Below are 18,081 nucleotides of genomic sequence, written 5' to 3'. Positions count from 1 at the left end.
GAGCGCGCATGCGCGCGCGCTGAGGCGAAAGAGCGCCGCTGCCGCTCGCCGCCGCCATTTTGGATCCGCGGCCGCCCCTCAGGAGTGAGGGGGCGAGCGAGAAGGAAGCCAGGCCGAGGCCGCCCTTCGCCTCCCGGGCTTCGCCCCGAGCCAAAAGCAGCAGCAGCAGCAGCAGCAGTAGTAACAGCAGCAGCCCTTCGGGATGAGGCGGCGGCCTGGCCGCGATACGGTGAGTGCGAGGCGGCGGAGAGGTGGAGGGAGGGCGGGAGAGGAGTGAGGGAAAGAACGGGCGGGGGGGGGGAAGGAGAGGGGGGGGGTTTCCGTGCCACCGCCCTGACAGCTAGGCCGAGGCGGGGTTTTCCCAGACTTTCCCGAAGCCGGGGAGGAGAGGAGGGGGAAGGGAAGACCCGCTCGCCTAGGCCGAGGCTTCGGGGGGTGGAGATCCCCTTTTGGGGTGGGGGCGAAGGGGGTATGTGGCGAGTGCTGGCTTTGCCCAGGTTTTGCTAGCGGGAGTCTTCAAAGGTCGGGGCTGAGGTGCCATCCTCTGCCTGTGTTGGTGTGCGTGTGCACACTTTGTATCTGAGCCTGGGAGGTCTCCGTGTGTGTGTGTGTGCACACGTTCATAGCGGGTAGGAGGGGTACACGGGGGTGTGCAGGGTTTGTATTACGGGAACACACCTCCTTTGGGGATGTGTGTGCAGGGAGGGGATGTGTGTGTATCGATATGTGCATTGAGTATTTGAGTGCTGAAATTTATCTTGAGTGTGTATTAGGGGTGCGTGCACACACCTTCCACTGAGTCTTAGCTGTGTGTGTTTGTGCCCGCTGAAATCTGAGTGTGTATCAGGTGTGTATGTATTGTCTATTAGCTGTTTGTGTATGGGCTGAAATCTGAGTGTGTATTAGGTGTGTATGTATTGTCTATTAGCTGTTTTTGGGTGTGCTGTAATGTGAGTATGTATTAGGTGTGTATTAGGTGTGTATATATTGTCTATTAGATGTTTTTTGTGTGTGCTGAAATCTGTGTGTATCAGGTGTGTATGTATTGCCTATTAGCTGTTTTTGTGTGTGCTGAAATTTGAGTGTGTATTAGGTGTGTATATATTGTCTATTAGCTGTTTTTGGGTGTGCTGAAATTTGAGTGTGTATTAGTTGTGTATGTATTGTCTATTAGCTGTTTTTGGGTGTGCTGAAATGTGGGTATGTATTAGGTGTGTATTAGGTGTATATGTATTGTCTATTAGATGTTTTGTGTGTGGTGAACTCTGAGTGTGTATTAGGTGTGTATGTATTGTCTATTAGCTGTTTGTGTGTGTGCTGAAATTTGAGTTTGTATTAGGTGTGTATGTATTGTCTATTAGCTATGTGTGTGTGCTGAAATCTGAGTGTGTATCAGGTGTGTATGTATTGTCTATTAGCTGTGTGTGTGTGTTGAAATTTGAGTTTGTATTAGGTGTGTATGTATTGTCTATTAGCTGTTTGTGTGTGCGCTGAAATCTGACTGTGTATCAGGTGTGTATGTATTGTCCATTAGCTGTTTGTGTGTGTGCTGAAATTTGAGTTTGTATTAGGTGTGTATTAGGTGTATGTATTGTCTATTAGCTGTGTGTGTGTCTGTGTGTTGAAATCTGAGTGTGTATTAGGTGTGCATTAGGTGTGCATGCATCGTCTGAGTCTATTAGCTCTGTGTGAGTGTGTACACACAACGTTTATGGGGGAGTATCCTGAGTGTGTGCACACATTCAAGGGGGGTGGGAGGGGTACATGGGAGTGTGCAGGAGTGTGTATTACAGGAGGACACTTCCTTTGGGAATGTGCTCATTGAGGGTGTGTGGGTGGGTGTGTATCAATATGTGCATTGAGTATTTGGGTGCCTGTGCTGAAATTTATCTTGAGTGTGTATTAGTGCACACCTTCATCTGAGTCTATTAGCTCTGTGTGTGTTTGTGTGCACACCATTTATGGGGGAGTGCACGTTTGTGTGAGCCTGTTAGAAGTGTGTGTACCTTTTGTGTGTGTGGTGAGGTGTATGTGTGTGTATTGTGTGAACACATTATTATGTGTATCAATATATGTGTTATATTTACATGTCGGGGTGTGCGGGCAGGCACCTTCATCTGTTAGGTTTATGTGCTCACCCATTTATGGGAGGGTGTTGTATGGTGTGTGTGTATTGTGTGAGCACACGTTTATCTGAGTGTCTATTAGATGTGCTTGCACACAGGAGTCTATGGGAGGTGTGTGTCTCTGTGTGTGTATTATGTCAGCACACTTTTACTATGTGTTAGATATGCGTGCATACTTTTATTAAGTCTAGATGCAGCCATTTATGGGGGAAAGTATATTATACATGTGCACATATTTATCTGAGTTTTAGGTGTGAGCCTTTTAGGACTGTATGCACAGTTATAGGGGATATATTATGGGTGTGCATACATATGCACACTTTTATGGGGGGGTATCATACTTGCACACATATATGCACCTTTGTGTACTTCCAATGATATATGAGGGTATCTCATAAATGCATGATTGTATAAGCTATACACCTGCAGGCACGATACCCCCATTCCACCTCCATCTAAGACGCTTGCTCTCTAGTTAGGGGGGGGGAGAGTCTTCCTATTTTGGCAAAGGATTTTGAGAAGGGGGGCGCACCAACAAAACACATATTGGCATTTTGGGGAGGCTTACGTCATATTGGGGTGGTTGATTCAGTCGGTTGCAGTCTCACACTTCCCATTTGGGATATTTGTTTACACTCTTGCACATGTTTTTTTTTTTACTAGTGTGCAGGGGCAGATGGGGGATACATTGCAATAGGGGAATTTACACACTGAACATGTGGGGTTCCCTGCTATTGAGATTTTGTGCTGTCAGATTCTTGTGTCCTCACCGTTTATACTGGAATTTGTGGCACAGTTCCAGAATTCTTGATTTGGGTGTCAAAGTCTTCCTCTTCTTAATTGCGATGTGTGTCTCTATGCTTGTTTGTTTGTTTAACTACATGTCTGTGTGTGTAGACTTCTGGTTTTAGATATCTATTTATAAAGAGGGTTTTTTTGGTCATCAATATGATGGAAATTCAGATGGCTGAACTTAATGGCTGAACTTTGTAAAATGTGTGTGAAACTCCTGACCACAAATTTCCAGAGTTGTAAACTTTTTATGGAGGGTTACTAAATAAACTTGATTTCCAAGAATTATTGCTGGGTGCTCCCAGCATGAGCTGTACTTAACAAGCTGAAGACTAATTCCTTGAAATTACCTTAGTATTGCCATATATTCAGCATAAGACATATTTCATTTGTGGGAAGTAGCACAGATTGTGTGATGTGCACCCACACTCATGCATAAACACACACGTGCTTTGTTTGATATACAAATGTTGGAAAACTCTCAGCCAATCACTGTTTCCCAGCGTGTCCATGCACCATAATAGATCATCACACATGACAGATTACATGTGCTTTGCATGCTAATTTTTTATTTAAATGTAGCCTTTGGCTCCCAGATGGCGAAAGAAATTCTTGATAATCAGGTTAACCTGTTTGTAGAACTGTCCTGGAGAGCAATTCCTTCGCAGGTCCTGCGCAGACAGTTTTATAAAGATAGTTAATAATTTTTGTTGTTGTATGCCACAATGCGCAAGCTCCCACGGACCATTTTGCTGGTCAATTTGGATTACGTGAAAAAGAGAAGAAAAGGAGTGTGATATAAGATTTAAAATACATCCAACATCGTATATCCTACAGACAGAAGGAAGAGCAGGATTGTCATGTCATTATATGAATAAAATACCGTGTTTCTCCAAAAATAAGACAGGGTCTTATTTTCTTTTGCCCCCCCGAAATAAGCGCTTGGCCTTATTTTTGGGGAGGTCTTATTATTTTTGAGGTGCAGGAGGTGGCGAGCGGGGTCACCTCATGGCTGCTGCTGTGTTGCAATATTTTCGGGGAGGGCTTATTGAAGCGCATGCTCTCAAAAGCCCAATTGGACTTATTATCCAGGGAGGGCTTATTTTTGGGAAAACGGTATACCTTATCAAGGCTGGTATCCATAGGTGACTTTTTTTCTCATCTAGTGGAAGCTTTCCTTCTGTTTTTCCCTGAAACAAAATGTTTATAGCTAAGCACTTTGGCTTTGTTGTTATTATCCTCAGATAATAAGGATTCTCCTTGTTTTCCTTGTGTGATAACTTTCATCCCTTTTTTTTCATCAATCTTAGATCTAAATACTTATTACTCTTGCTACCCATCACTTTTTGACTTGTTCAGAGCTTGATTGAGGGATTTTTTTTTGCAGGGAGGGAAGGGTATTTCTGTAATCTCTTTTTGAGAGAATGGAAAAACCATTTTGGCCAGTTTGGGGGATTCCAGGGTTATGATTACCTCTTTTCCTAGGCATCCTATTAGTTGGGAGTTCCCTCTTTGACACGTTCTTAAAATTTAACCACTGTTATCTCTTGTTGATAGACAATTAGAAGCAGCCTCAATCTTAGGGATGGTGGCTCTCCAGAAACCGCGAGATGGGCAGCAAATACATGTGGTAAATAGATAAATTAGGGCTAAATTTTCCCAGAATCCCCCAGCTATTTCAGCCATTGGGAACGGAGGAGAAACAGGGAGAGCCGCTCATCGGTTTTGAATCGGGTGTGCAGCCAGAAGGCTTTTAGAGACTGGAGCCATCCTTGTGTGGTCAAGGAGAAGCAATGCTGGAGGACCAAACCAGTAGCAAGATTGATATTCCCAGTGGCGTAATTTATTGCAGTTTAAAAAATATATACCTGTTTGAATCAAATGATATATTTGCCTTCATTCGTTTATCAAAAAGTCTTTAAGAGAAGCCAATCAGCTAGATGTAAAGATGTTTGTTTGGATTTATGTGCCGCCCTTCTCATCCAGAGGTGGCATGCGCAACCGAAAAATTTGCATGAAATCCATGACAAATAGATTTGTACAAGACAAATCTCCCTCCTCCTCAAAGGATATTTCGAGAAAAATGTTTGGCTTGAAGCATTTTTTTAATGCTTGTGTTTCTCTTTAAAGTGTTTCCTTTTTAATTTTCATAAACGATAAAGCTAAATACCGTTTTGTATTTGCACAACTGGAGTGCACATAAACCTTGACTCCAATTATTATTATTTTTTACCCCTTAGCTCTGCCCTGACGTAATTCTGAACCTGTGTCCAAGGAAGGGAAATCATTCTCTCCCCTGTCTTTCTGTTCACAGTGAGAAGATGTTGGGCACCAACGTCCAGGAAGAGCCCCCTACAGACCACCGGCCTGCCATCTTTTAAGAGGAGACATTTTGCCACGGCACACAATTGGGATGGACCCTCAGCGTACTGCTATGTTAGGGTTGGGCTCTGGTTCTGAAGGGTTTTCTGGGAAGAGCCCCTCTGCGGGCGCCACGGGAGTTAGGCGAGAAGCGGAGGTCGATGGTAGCGCCAAGGAGGAAGAGGAGGAGAAGAGGCGGAGCCGGGAGAAGAGCGCCAGCGATGAGGCGGGGAAAGAGGGGAGCCTGCCGGATGCCCAGCACCAGTTTTCTGTGAAGGAGACAAACTTTTCCGAAGGGAATTTAAAACTGAAAATTGGCCTCCAGGCTAAGAGAACTAAGAAACCCCCCAAGAACTTGGAAAATTATGTCTGTCGCCCTGCCATAAAAACCACTATTAAGCAGCCCAGGAGGGTGCAGAAAGTTGGAAAGATGGGTGAGGAGAAGAACGATCCAGGATCTGCGAAGCAGGTGAGTCGCGCTTTGGGTTTTAATCCTATCCATATTTTCTTTTTTCCATTGACATGGGACTGGGTTTTGGTTTCTCTCTTCCCCCTTTTTTCAATACAGGTTGTCCTCGACTTAACGACCATTAACTGAGCCCAGCCTCTTTGTTGCTAAGTGGGAAACTTTTCTGAAGTTGCTTTGGCTCCATTTTTCTTGGCCGCAGCCGTTAAAGCGAAACGCTGCAGTGGTTAAAGTTAGTAACACGGTTGTTAATCTGGATTCCCCATTCACTTCGCTTGTCAGCAGGTCGCAAAAGGGGATCACACCCACACACACACCAGGATGCTACACCAGTCATAAATGTGCGTCAGTTTCCAATTCTGAATTCTGGGGATACTGCAATGGTTGTAAGTGTGAAAAACGGCCATGTCACTTTTTCCCAGGCTGTCGTAACTTTGAACAATCACCAAATGAACTGTCCTAAGTCGAGAACTACCTGTTTCCCTCCTCCCCTTGCCCTGAGTTAAAAACCCACTTGATGTTGGGTTGTGCTACGCTAGTTCTGTGTTCTGATTTAGACTGGCTCGCAATCCAGCTTTGCAAATTTCAAGAGTAACCCAACCAAGGGGCTTGTGGGGGGTGGTGGTGAAGCATGCTTGCCCCCACGTTTATCTTGTGGCAGTCCTTATAATATGGTGTGGTGTGGTTGGTATTCTCCCAATATTGTGGGATACAGTACCAGCACCTCAGAAAAATGCTGATTTATCTGCAGGGTTCAGGAGAAAGTTGAGATTTAAATTGACAAATTCTCTGATTTGTAGCTCAGGCTTTTAACCCTTATGTTACGTAGCCCTGGATCTGGGCAATTTATCAGGATTTGTTGATCAGAAAGACATCTTTGTTTTTTTTCCTTGAAGACCTTTCTCTTCTGAGAACTGAAGAAGTTTCTTGGATGAGAAGCGAAAGTTCTTCAAGGAAAAACCAAGGTTTCCAGTTGCCTCTTGAAAAAGCACCTTTGGCATCACCGTGACCTGGATGACTGAGAATTAGAATTCTTTATTGGCCAAGTGTGATTGGACACACAAGGAATTTGTCTTTGGTGCAGATGCCTCAGTGTACATAAGGAGAATAAAATACGTTGATCAAGAATAAAAGATACAACGCTGAGTGAAAGTCAAGGTTACTAATAAGCGATCAACTGATAATAGGAAACAAATTTCCATAGACATTGATCAGAAAGGGTTGGTAGTGGCCTTTGCCAGTGGTCTGATTTCCAGTGGACTCTGAATCGCAGATGGGGGGTGGGGGAGACACTTCAGCATACTGTCCGAAGCCCAAATATAACCTTTCTCTATTCAATTTATATTCTGCTTTTCTTTCGATAAACTGTGCGTTCCCTGCTCTCCTCATAATTATTGACAAGTGATGACGCTTCTCAGGCTGCAGTGTGTTGGTTTTCTAAATGCATAAACTTGTCGGCCTCGCTGGCAAGGTGGTTCAGGGATGTAACCAGAGCCGGTAGGAATGGTAAGAGGAGAAACGAAGTGTAAAGAAGACAGGTGTATCAGTTGCAAGAAAAGGGTTTTTTTTGGGGGGGGGGGGTGGTAATTGGCTAGAGATACAGATCATTTATCCTGGGGACAATAGATTCCCAACGCCCGCATTTCAATAAACATTGTGTTTTGAAGGTCAGTGAGAAATTGTCTCGTAGAGGCAGGAAGCTGAGTATGTGCGCGCGTGTGTGTGGTGATGTTTAAAAACTCCATTCTGCCTGTTCTCCCAGGTGACATTGGTTCACCTTCAGGATTTGACCTTTGTTGATTCTGGCCTCCCCAAAATCTTCATGTCTTTGCAAACCTGGGCTTCAGATCGGATAGAATTTCTCTCTCTCTCTCTCCCTACTTTCAGTACTGGCCGATTTATCCTTGTCAAAGTAATCTATCTAATGCCTTCGGTTTGCAGGCTTAAAATGTTTTTCAAAAGCCCTGCAAAATGCTTTCGAAATTTAATGTTCCCATGGTAAAGATTGAGAATGGAGCCAGAGGGGGCTTGATCTCATGCTCTCTTAAATCGTCTAGTTCCTTCGAATTTCAGTCCTACAAAATAAAGTTAGATTCCAAATATATTTAGATAACAAAACTAGCTGCAGGAGAATATATCCTTTTTTAAAAAAATCAGATATTTATATTCCTTTTCATAGCACGGCTTATTGGGCTAGCGGTTTTGAACCCATGCCTTTGTGGATGCTTTAAAATACAGCTTGGAAGCTTTTGCCAGGATATGAGCGTGTCCTGCGATGATTAGTTGCGCATAAAAAACATCAGAAAATCCAGGTGTGTTTTAATTCCAGAACTGAACAACTTGACGAAACGCGCCCACCAGCTTCTTGCGACTCTGAGAGTTCCATAATTCAGGCCTCTGGCAGATGTTTTGCCATGTAAGCAGGCAGTCTCCAACCTCTGCTGCAGGGACGTAACTTTGCTAAAATTAGCAGAATGATTTATCTTCTATACCTGTAACCCTGGGCCATTGTTGGAAGACAGAAAGTGTAAAAAACAAACAACACCTCTGTTTCTTCAGTATCTAAGGTCCCCCCCACCCAAAAGAAACCAATTCATGCCTTGCTTTTTAAGAACTGAGAGGTTAAAATAGAAATTTCATAGAGAAAGTCTAAATACCTGCTCTCTCTCGCGCGCGCTCTCTCTCTCTCCTTTCTCATTCTCTCTCTTTCTCATTCTCTATCTCATTCTCTGTCTCTCATCCTCTCTCTTCAACTCTCTCTCCCTCTCTTCCTTTTTCTCTCTCCCTCTCTTCCTCATTCTCCCTCTCATCTCTTTCTCTCGCTCTTTCTCATACTCTCTCATTCTCTATCTCTCATCCTCTCTTCAACTCTCACTCTTCCTCGTTCTCTCCATCTCTCTCGCTCCCTCTCTTCCTCATTGTCCCTCTCCATCTCTCTCTCTCTCCCTCTCTCATTCTCTCCCTCTCTCTTTTTTGTCTCCCATTTTTTTCAGTTCTTTTTCACTCTATAAATATTTAGGTTGCTTGCCTGTGGAGGGGGGAGTGGGTTGTCCATCTTTCTCTCCATTATTTTGCAGAGAGCGGGGGTGCGGGGGAGATCTATCGTTCTCCAGATGTTCTTGGATAGCCACCACCTGTTATCCCTGGGTACTGTCTGTATTGAGTTATGGCTGCTGCACTTTTGTCATTGCCATTTTAGAAGCAGTGTTGTGTCTGTCCTTTCCCCCTTTGTTCGGAGGGAAGCCTTTTCTAAAATCAAAACTTTCAGATCAAAACCTTAACAATGTGATTTTTTTTTTGTCATTGTTGTTGGTTGGATGTAAATGTATCTGCCGTATGATGCTTTGGCGTGTAGATTTATTGGAGAGAGAGAGAGAGGATTAAGGAATGAAGGCATTGTCAAAGGGAAATCATAGTGTTTTGCCCAGACATTTTAGGAAAAAGCATGAAGATGGACATTCTAAATACAAGTGAAGAGACCTATTTGAATTGTGGGGTCCTTGGTGCTCTCTGAGCTTGGTGGTTTTCTTGCAGACGTTTCATGACCCAGCTAAGTAACATCATCAATGCTTGAAGGAGGTGGAGGACAATTGTGGGTTCTTTGGTGCTCTCTGACCTTGGTGGTTTTCTTGCAGACGTTTCATGACCCAACTAAGTAACATCATCAGTGCTTGGAGAAGGAGGATTGTGGGTTCCTCGGTGCTCTCTGAGCTTGGCGGTTTTCTTGCAGACGTTTCATGACCCAACTAGATAACCTCATCAGTGCCAGAAGGGAGGAGGGTTTGCTAGAGGGCAGGAGAGGAGGAGGAGGACTGTGGGGTCCTTGGTGCTTTCTCAGCTTGGTGGTTTTCTTGGAGACGTTTCATGACCCAACTAGGGAAGAAGGGAGAAGGGTTTGTGAGGAAGAGGAGGACTGTGGGGCCCCTGATGCTCTCTGAGCTTGGTGGTTTCCTTGCAGACATTTCATGACCCAACTAGGCAACACCATCAGTGTTAGAAGGTATGGGTTTTGCAGAGGAGGATGGGGAGGGGGGAAATGACTGTGGTGTCCCTGGTGCTCTCTGAACTTATAGACATTTCTTTACCCAACTAGGTTATATCATCAGTGCTAGAAAGCCGTGAGATTTGCTGATGATTATGACGGTACCTGGTTGGATAATGAAACATCTGCAAGAAAGCAACTCAATTCAGACAGCACCAAGGATCCCCCACAATAGAAACACAAACAATTATTACAACTATCAGGCTGAGATTTTTGTTTTAGAAAAAGCTTAGTTGATACTCAAAGAGTAACAAGTAGGAACCAAAGCAGGCATGTAGGGAATAGGGTTACCAAACACAGAAATGCTACAGTTGCTAATATTGTTGTTGTTTCCTATACACAACTCCCCCTCTAGTGAGCAGGTTTCCAGGGATGCTTCCCGATAAACATTACATCAAGATGTTTCCTCTTTTATATCACACTTAGTTGAGGCATGCTAAAATCTCAGTTGAAATTTAAAGAGAGGAGGAATGTTTTATATATATATGTGTGTGTGTGTGTGTGTGTGTGTGTGTGTGTGTTTGTTATGTGTGTTTTAATTTGCAAAGCGTGTTCGCAGGTAATGTTCTGATCATCTCACCCTTCAGTGCTGTTTTCAGGATGTTTATTTTCTGTGTGGTGAGCCTCCGGGGCAGGGACTTCCCTTTTTCCTCTCCTTGCTGTTTATTTCTTTTAAGAAGTGTTTTTATAAGTGACTAAAAGACACAATAACAGAACGTTAACCCTCAAGGTGGAGATATTGGTGTTTCGGGGGTTTTCTTGGTTACTAAAAGTGAAATGATCTTTTTCAGCGTAACATTCAGAATGCTTTTTTGACTCTCCATCTTTCGACATAAGTCATCCTCTCAGGGGTCCCCCAAATACACAGGGGGTTATAGGTCTCAGACTTCCCCACCCGCACAAGGGAGATTCTAGAGCCGAGGTGGCGCAGTGGTTAGGGTGCAGTACTGCAGGCCACTTCAGCTGACTGTTATCTGCAGTTCAGCGGTTCTAATCCCACTGGCTCAAGGTTGACTCGGCCTTCCATCCTTCCGAGGTGGGTAAAATGAGGACCCGGATTGTTGTTGGGGGCGATATGCTGACTCTGTAAACCGCTTAGGGCTGAAAGGCCTATGAAGCGGTATATAAGCCTAACTGCTATTGCTATTGCTATTGTAATATCCCAGCTCGGCCGCATCACTGCAAGGTCCATGCAGGAATTGCAAAATGCAGCAATCTGCAGCCTAAATTGCAAAGGGCGGGAAATACGGCTTTTAAACCTACAGTCCCCAAGGAGAAGGGATTTTTTTTTAAAAAAAAAAAATAGATACCCGCCGGGCCAAGGGTTTCGTCTGACATAATAGGGCAGTAGGTTGTCCAATAATTTTGTCAGAATTATTAAATTTATCCCTAGGGCTCCTTTTTGAACTTAATGTTTGTTTGTTTGTTTTGCCTGAAGCTAATGATGAGCAAGCCTGTGATTGAGCTAAAAGCAGAATAGGAGGGTGTATGACACAATAGGAGTTTGGTAGATTTGCATAGGTCCCTCTCTCTGTTTTGAACTGCGTGTCTTCCACCTGGAGGAAAGTCCCAGCCTCAGAAACGGTCACGGGTGGGCACCAAAGAAGCTGGGGGGAGGGGGAGGGGGAGAGGAAATAGGCCATGCAGAAGCAGAATCAGTCCTTACGGGAGAACTGAGTTGGAAGGGACTTTGGAGGTCCTCTAGTCCAACCCTTGCTCAAGCAGGAGACCCTACGCCATTTCAGACAAGTGGTAGCCAATCTCTTCTTAAAGAGCCGAGGTGGCGCAGTGGTTAAATGCAGCACTGCAGGCTACTTCAGCTGACTGCAGTTCTGCAGTTCGGCTGTTCAAATCTCACCGGCTCAGGGTTGACTCAGCCTTCCATCCTTCCGAGGTGGGTAAAATGAGGACCTGGATTGTTGTTGGGGGCAATATGTTGACTCTGTAAACTGCTTAGAGAGGGCTGAAAGCCCTATGAAGCGGTATATAAGTCTAACTCCTATTGCTATTGATCCTCGAGGGATGGAGCAGCCACAACTTCTAGTGGGAAGCTGTTCCTCTGATTAATTTTTCTCACTTATCAGGAAAATCCTCCGTAGTTCTAGGTTGCTTCCTTCCTTGTTCATCAGTTTCCATCCATTGCTTCTTGTCCTGCTTCTGGTGCTTTGGAAAATAGGCTGAACCCACCCACCCCCCTCTTCTTTGGGGCAGCCCCTCAAATATGTCATGTCACCCCTGGTCCTTCTTGCCAGACTTTATATATATATATATATATATATATATATATATATATATATATATATATATATATATATATATATACATACATACATACATACATACATACATACATACATACATACATACATACATACATACATACAAACCTACTTAGAGCAGCTTTTCGAAATGCTGCATGCTTATTTGTTTGGTATGGTTGGTCAAATATATGCAGAAGAATCGAATCAGGAATGGGTCCAATTATTGGGACTGAGTTTTATGTCCTTTTCAAAGTGGCCTAATTAGCTCTTTTCCTAACGATCCCCATGAAACAATCCTGCCAGGCGTGTCTGGATACTGATCGGTCTCCCAGTCCGGCCGGAAGCTGCCCTGGTTGAGGTCGGGCCTAAACCTTAACTTGGCATCGTCCCACTCCGGCTTCGGCAACCACATTAGCCAGCCGTAGAATTGTGACCCTTTTTTTACTTCCTCTCCTTCCTGCTTTTTACTACTTGAGATGGCAGCAAACGGCCATAAAACGTGCAATCCCCAAAGCCTGGGGCATTTTCTCTTTTTCAGATGTCACCTACTACAAATTATCCTGCTTTTACTAAAGGTTCTCAGCCAAACTCCTCTCTCCTTCCTTCCTCTTTCTCTTTCTTTCTCTTTTCCTTCCTCCCTTTTTTCCTTCTTCCCCTTCTGTCTTTCCTTCTCTTTTTCTCCCTCCCTCTCTCTCAACTTTTTTCTTTCTCTTTTTCTTCCTCCCTCCCTCCCTCTCTTTCCTCTCTATCATCTTATTTCTCTTTTCCTTCTTTCTTTCTTTCCTCCCTCCCTTTTTTCTCCCTTCTCTCCTTCCCCTTCTGTCCCTCCTTCCTTCCTTCTCTCTTTCTCTTCCTCCTCTCTCTCACCTTTTTTATTTCTCTTCCCCTCCCTCCCTTACATTTCTAAATTGGAAGCTACCCTGGTTAAGCTCGATTGCAGCCGTACCTTCCCTCTAGAAGTGCTTCACTCTGATCATCACAGCTATGATATGGCTGCTTCAATTTCCTCCCAAGGGAGAGGATTTTGCACGTCCTCCGGAGGGCGCTCTCGGTGAAAGAGGCGCTCACTCCAGGGCCGGGCCTCGTTTCTCTTTCAACCAGGGCCCTTGAGTAGAAGAAGTTGGAAAGGAGAGCCGGGGCAACACCTGGTTCAAACCGCAAGGCTTGGAAGTTTTGCCCTTGGGGGAAACCTGAACAAAAACCAAACGGGCTGGAAATTTATCTCCCATCTGACTCTCGCACATAATTGCTCACCTCTCAGCTTGGCTGGGTTTTTATAACAGCCCAGATCTCACTGCCTGCTGTCTGCATACCAACGCAGCCAACCAAGGCCTCACCATCATCATCACCATCGTTGTTGTTGTTGTTATTATTATTATTATTTAAGCCTCCTTTGTCTCTGTTAGTAAACATGCTCAGCCGCCCTCGGTGGAGTCGCTTCCTTGGGAAATCACGACTCAGCCCTCCCCCCCCCCAAACAAGAGAGCAGCAGCCCAAATGAGCAAGCGCAGAGCCCCTGGAATCTTCCACCTATTTATAGCCTAACCCTGCTGAGACTCTGCTCCAGTCTCGGCAACGAGGTGGAGGGGACAGCCAACCCCCGCGGCATGCTATACAGCTTGCAATTCCCTCAAAGCAGCCAAACAAGATGGAATCTTCTCCCTCTCCCTCTCTCTCCCTCTCTCTCCCTCTCTCTCCCTCTCTCTCTCTTTCTCCCTCTCTCTCCCTCCCTCCCTCCCTCCCTCTTTCTCCCTCTCTCTCCCTCCCTCCCTCCCTCCCTCCCTCCCTCTCTCTCTCTCTCTCTCTCTTCCCCGAGAAGCTGTTGAACGCAGGTGTCTCTCCAGTCCCCGCAACGTCCTTGGATACTGCAGGTGAACTCTGCAGAACGCTTGTCCCCCCCCCCTCCCCTCCACTGTGGGCCGTCCTTCAGCCTTCCTCGCTATGGAGAAAAACGCCCTGCGAAGGTTTCCTTTCAAAGCCCACATATTGTGGGATTGTGGGATCGGCTAACAAAGATCCAGTGTGTTCATCCGTAGGGCGTGTCTGCCTGCCTACCTGCCTCCCTTTCATCTCTGTCATACATTCCCTAGCAAGTTATGGAAAGGGCGAGATGCTAATCCCCCCTTTTTCCTTGTAAGGCTCTAGATCCGTTTCTCGACCTCTCAGCCTGGGTGGATTTCAGCTCCCAGGATTCCCCAGCTGCCCTGTAACCCCCCAGAATCCTGTGGATTCTGATGCTGCTGCTGCTGCCTCAGTTTCCCAAGGAGCCACCTACACAGACATCTCAAGGTTAAAAGGAGCAGAGGGTGAAACGCCCTTCAGCTGAAAGTAGCCATCTCCTGCAAGGCAGGATGAAAATCAAACAAGCGAGCACAGGTTACCACAGTTCATTCCATGACACTTCGAAGTTACAACTGCGCTGAAAAAAGGACCATTTTGCACACTTAACAACCGTTGCAGCATCCCAGTGGTTGTGTGATCAGAGGCTTGGCCACTGACTCCTGTTTATGACGGGCGCAATGTCCCAGGGTGTGTGTGTGTGTGTGTGTGTCATGTGATCCCCTTAGGTGGCCTTCTGACAAGCCAAGCCAATGGGGAAGCTCCATTCTCTTAACGATTGTGCTCCTAACTTAACTATATGAGCTACGGTGGCAGTCCTGCAGGCTACTTCTGCTGACTGCCTGCAGTTTGGCAGTTCGAATCTCACCAGGCTCAAGGTTGACTCAACCTTCCGTCCTTCCGAGGTGGGTACCCAGATTGTTTGGGGTGGGGGGCAAGAGGCTGACTCTGTAAACCGCTTAGAGAGGGCTGTAAAAGCCCTGTGAAGCGGTATATAAGTCCATTGCTATTAACAATTCGGTCGTAAACAGGTCGTAAAAACAGGGCAAAAAAATTCACTTAACTGATGTCTTGCTTAGTGACAGAAACGTTGGGCTCAATTGTGTGGCCCTACGTTGAGGACTGCCTGCACAGACATAAATAAATAAAGCAGGCTTGAAGTCAGGTGGGGAAAGAAACTTAAACCTTGTGTTAATCCTCTCTGCTCATATGACAGCTGTCCTCTATTTCGTGGCAGGTTTTAAGATAAGTTTGTTAATCCCCAGTTGCTCTTTTGGATTGACAAGGAGACGATTTATAGGCATCATACACAATTCCCCCAAATAATCTTATTTCCTTAAGTGACATCCTGAATGCTTAAGAGATTTTAATAATAATAATAACAATAACCCAAGAAAATTGTGTATGCAGATCCCACCCTCCTCACACACAACTCCAAGCCCTCACCCACCCCCGTTTCTACCTGCTGATTTTTGACAGAGGTCCTCCAGTGAGTTCCTGGTGACTTTGTGGAAGGGCTGGGTTATAATTTCGAGAGAAGTTGCCATGCCAATGACGGCTAAAGCCGCTTTCCCCTTCTCCACCCAACCGCAACAAGAGGAAGTAAAATATAATACCTTCTGGGCCTGTGACCCCCCCCCCCCTCCCGCTCTGAAGTTTGGCAGGAGAAAATGAAAGCCACAGACCGAGCGAATACAGCTGGTGGCCGGTTAGAAGAAATTATTATTATTGTTATTATTATTATTAACCAGCTCTGTAGCACCATCAGAGTCCTGTTTTGGCTCTTGAGAGGGTGCTCGCTGGACCAGGCCGAGAATTTCAGCTTGAAACTTGTTCCTTTGGCCATGTAAGGGAGCCCCGGAGCACGCCGGGTGCCTATTTTGGGAAAACGCGCATGGGTTTGTCAGTCATTTCGGCTCCAGTGCCACAGACTGCGGCTGCCTCTTCAGCTGCTGGCTCCTTCTCCTTGAGCAAAGAGTGAAGCATCACAGCCCTTGTAGGTTTCTGATGAGAATTTACACGGGGGAGCAGCTGCCACCAGGCCAAGCTCGGCTGGATGCCAGTCTCGCTTCCTTCTCTCTCTCTCTTTCTCTCTCACTCACTCACTCTTTCTCTCCCCACATCCCATTGGGATCCCATGAACAATGTTCCTCCAGGCCTTCCTGTCCTTTCCCATCCTCTGGAGTCCATTGAAGCTCAGGCCGACTGCTTCAGTGACTCCATCCAGCCACTTCCTTCTCTGCCGTCCCCTTCTTCTTCTTTTGCCCTTCATCGTTCCCAGCATGAGGCTCTTCTCCAGGGAATCCTTCCTTCTCATTAGGTGGCCAAAGTCTTTGAGTTTCCTCTTCAGGATCCGGCCTTCTAAAGAGCAGCCAGGGTGGATCTCCTCTAGGACTGACCGGTTGGATGGCCTTGCAGTCCAAGGGACTCACAGGAGTCTTCTCCAGCACCAGAGTTCATTCAAAGGCCTCCATTCTTTGGCCCTCAAGCAAATATTTAGATCTAGGTATCCAAACCTAGATATCTAGATTTCCTGAAGTTGCCTTTCCTGCTCTAAGTAGTAGCTACCATTCTTGAGCTGGTGTGGGATTCTACGCTCCCTTACGTGCTGGGACTCCAGAGAGGCCTGTCCAGCTTGAAGGTGAACGTTTCAGATTTGGAAAGGAAGGTACCTTGGAGGTCTTCTAGTCTAACCCCCTGGCAGTGGCAGGGTTCCTTTTTCAGGTAATCCTCGACTTAAAGCAGTTCATTCAGTGAACTGTTGACTTCAGTGACTACGTCATTGAAGAAAGGATGGTTGATCACACTCAAACAACCGTTACAGCATCCCCATGGTCACGTGATCAAAATCCAGCCCCCTTGATTCATACTTATGACGGTTCAGGGTGCTGGGGCATGACCATCCCCATGGTCACGTGATCAAAATCCAGCCCCCTTGATTCATACTTATGACGGTTCAGGGTGCTGGGGCATGTGACCTTCTGACCAGCCAAGTCGATGGGGAAGCCAGATTCGCTTAACAAGTCATTCTCTTTAACAGTTGTGACAAGAACAGTTTTGTAATTGTAAACTGGATCAAAATGTACTTCAGTCTCGCTTAGCCACAGACATTTTGGTCTCAAATGGGGTCGTAAATCAAGAACTAGCTGGATCATCCCACACAAATGGTTTTTGCAATTTGGGACACCTCCAGTGATGGCACACCCACAACTTCCGGTGGCAGGCTGTTCCACTGGTTAATTGTTCTCACTGTCAGGAAGTTTCTCCTTATTTCTAAGTTGCTTCTCTCCTTGGTTAGTTTCCGTCCATTGCTGCTTCTCCTGCCTTCAGGTGCTTTGGAGAATAGGCAGACCCCCTCTTCTTTGGTGCAGCCCCCCCCCCCCAAAAAAAATATTAGAACCCTGCTATCATGTCTCCCCTTACTCCTTCTCTTCGTTAGGCTACCTAGGGGATTCCCAAGATGACTCTGCCCGTTAGTGGACTATCCCAATAATTTATCTTTTTAAAATATGGAAATATTTTAAACCCCACAAACATCAATAGGTCGACCCAAAACCCAAGTGAATGTTTTGTTACGGCTTTTTCACTTAAGAAAAAAAATCCCTTCAAACCACTTGTTGTTGTGGGTTTGGTTCCCACATCAGTGTTTGTCCCCCGAACAGGCAGCCGCGTTCTCGCAGCGTGGCGGGCTTCTTTCGGTCTGTTTTATTTCCTGTTTGCTTATTGCTCGGTTAAACATTTTCTGAAGTGTCGATATGATTTGCTTGGATTATCCGATTGGGTTTCATTTTGCAGACAGTATGTACCGTGTGATTTAAAAGTAGTTTTTCTTTAAAAAAAAAAATAGTTAGATCGTGCAGTTGGCATTTTGAGCTGGGTATCTGTCCTTTTTCTAAAAAATCAGAATAAAGCAAAATCACGATGCATCACACTGTCGTATCTTGTATCTGGGACCAGCTTTCCAGGACTGCTTACCTTTTCAGAAAAGGGCTCACTGGCTAAGACGCCGAGCCTGTCGATCAGACAGTTCGGTGGTTCGAATCCCCAGCGCCGCATAACGGAGTGAGCTCCCGTTCCTTGTCCCAGCTTCTGCCAACCTAGCAGTTCGGAAGCAAGTAAAAAAAATGCAAGTAGAAAAATAGGAACCACCTTTGGTGGGAAGGGAACAGCGTTCCTTACACCTTTGGCGTTGAG

At 45.6% G+C, this 18,081-nt stretch overlaps 1 protein-coding gene across 1 annotated transcript in view; it reads left to right on the top strand.

Moving 5' to 3' along the window:
- Positions 1-21: 21 nt before the first annotated feature.
- The window catches only part of ASH1L (ASH1 like histone lysine methyltransferase), a 56,914-nt gene continuing 38,854 nt past the window's right edge, over positions 22-18,081 (top strand). The window contains 2 exon segments of the mRNA XM_032233959.1: positions 22-229; positions 5,233-5,748. Of these exon segments, the coding sequence (XP_032089850.1) occupies positions 5,332-5,748 (417 nt within the window). The 5' untranslated portion in view covers positions 22-229; positions 5,233-5,331.

This window comes from Thamnophis elegans, chromosome 17, assembly GCF_009769535.1.
Source record: "Thamnophis elegans isolate rThaEle1 chromosome 17, rThaEle1.pri, whole genome shotgun sequence".
Classification (NCBI taxonomy): domain Eukaryota; kingdom Metazoa; phylum Chordata; class Lepidosauria; order Squamata; family Colubridae; genus Thamnophis; species Thamnophis elegans.
Note: the sequence above shows the minus strand (reverse complement) of the source record. Positions and strands in the feature narration are given on the sequence as shown.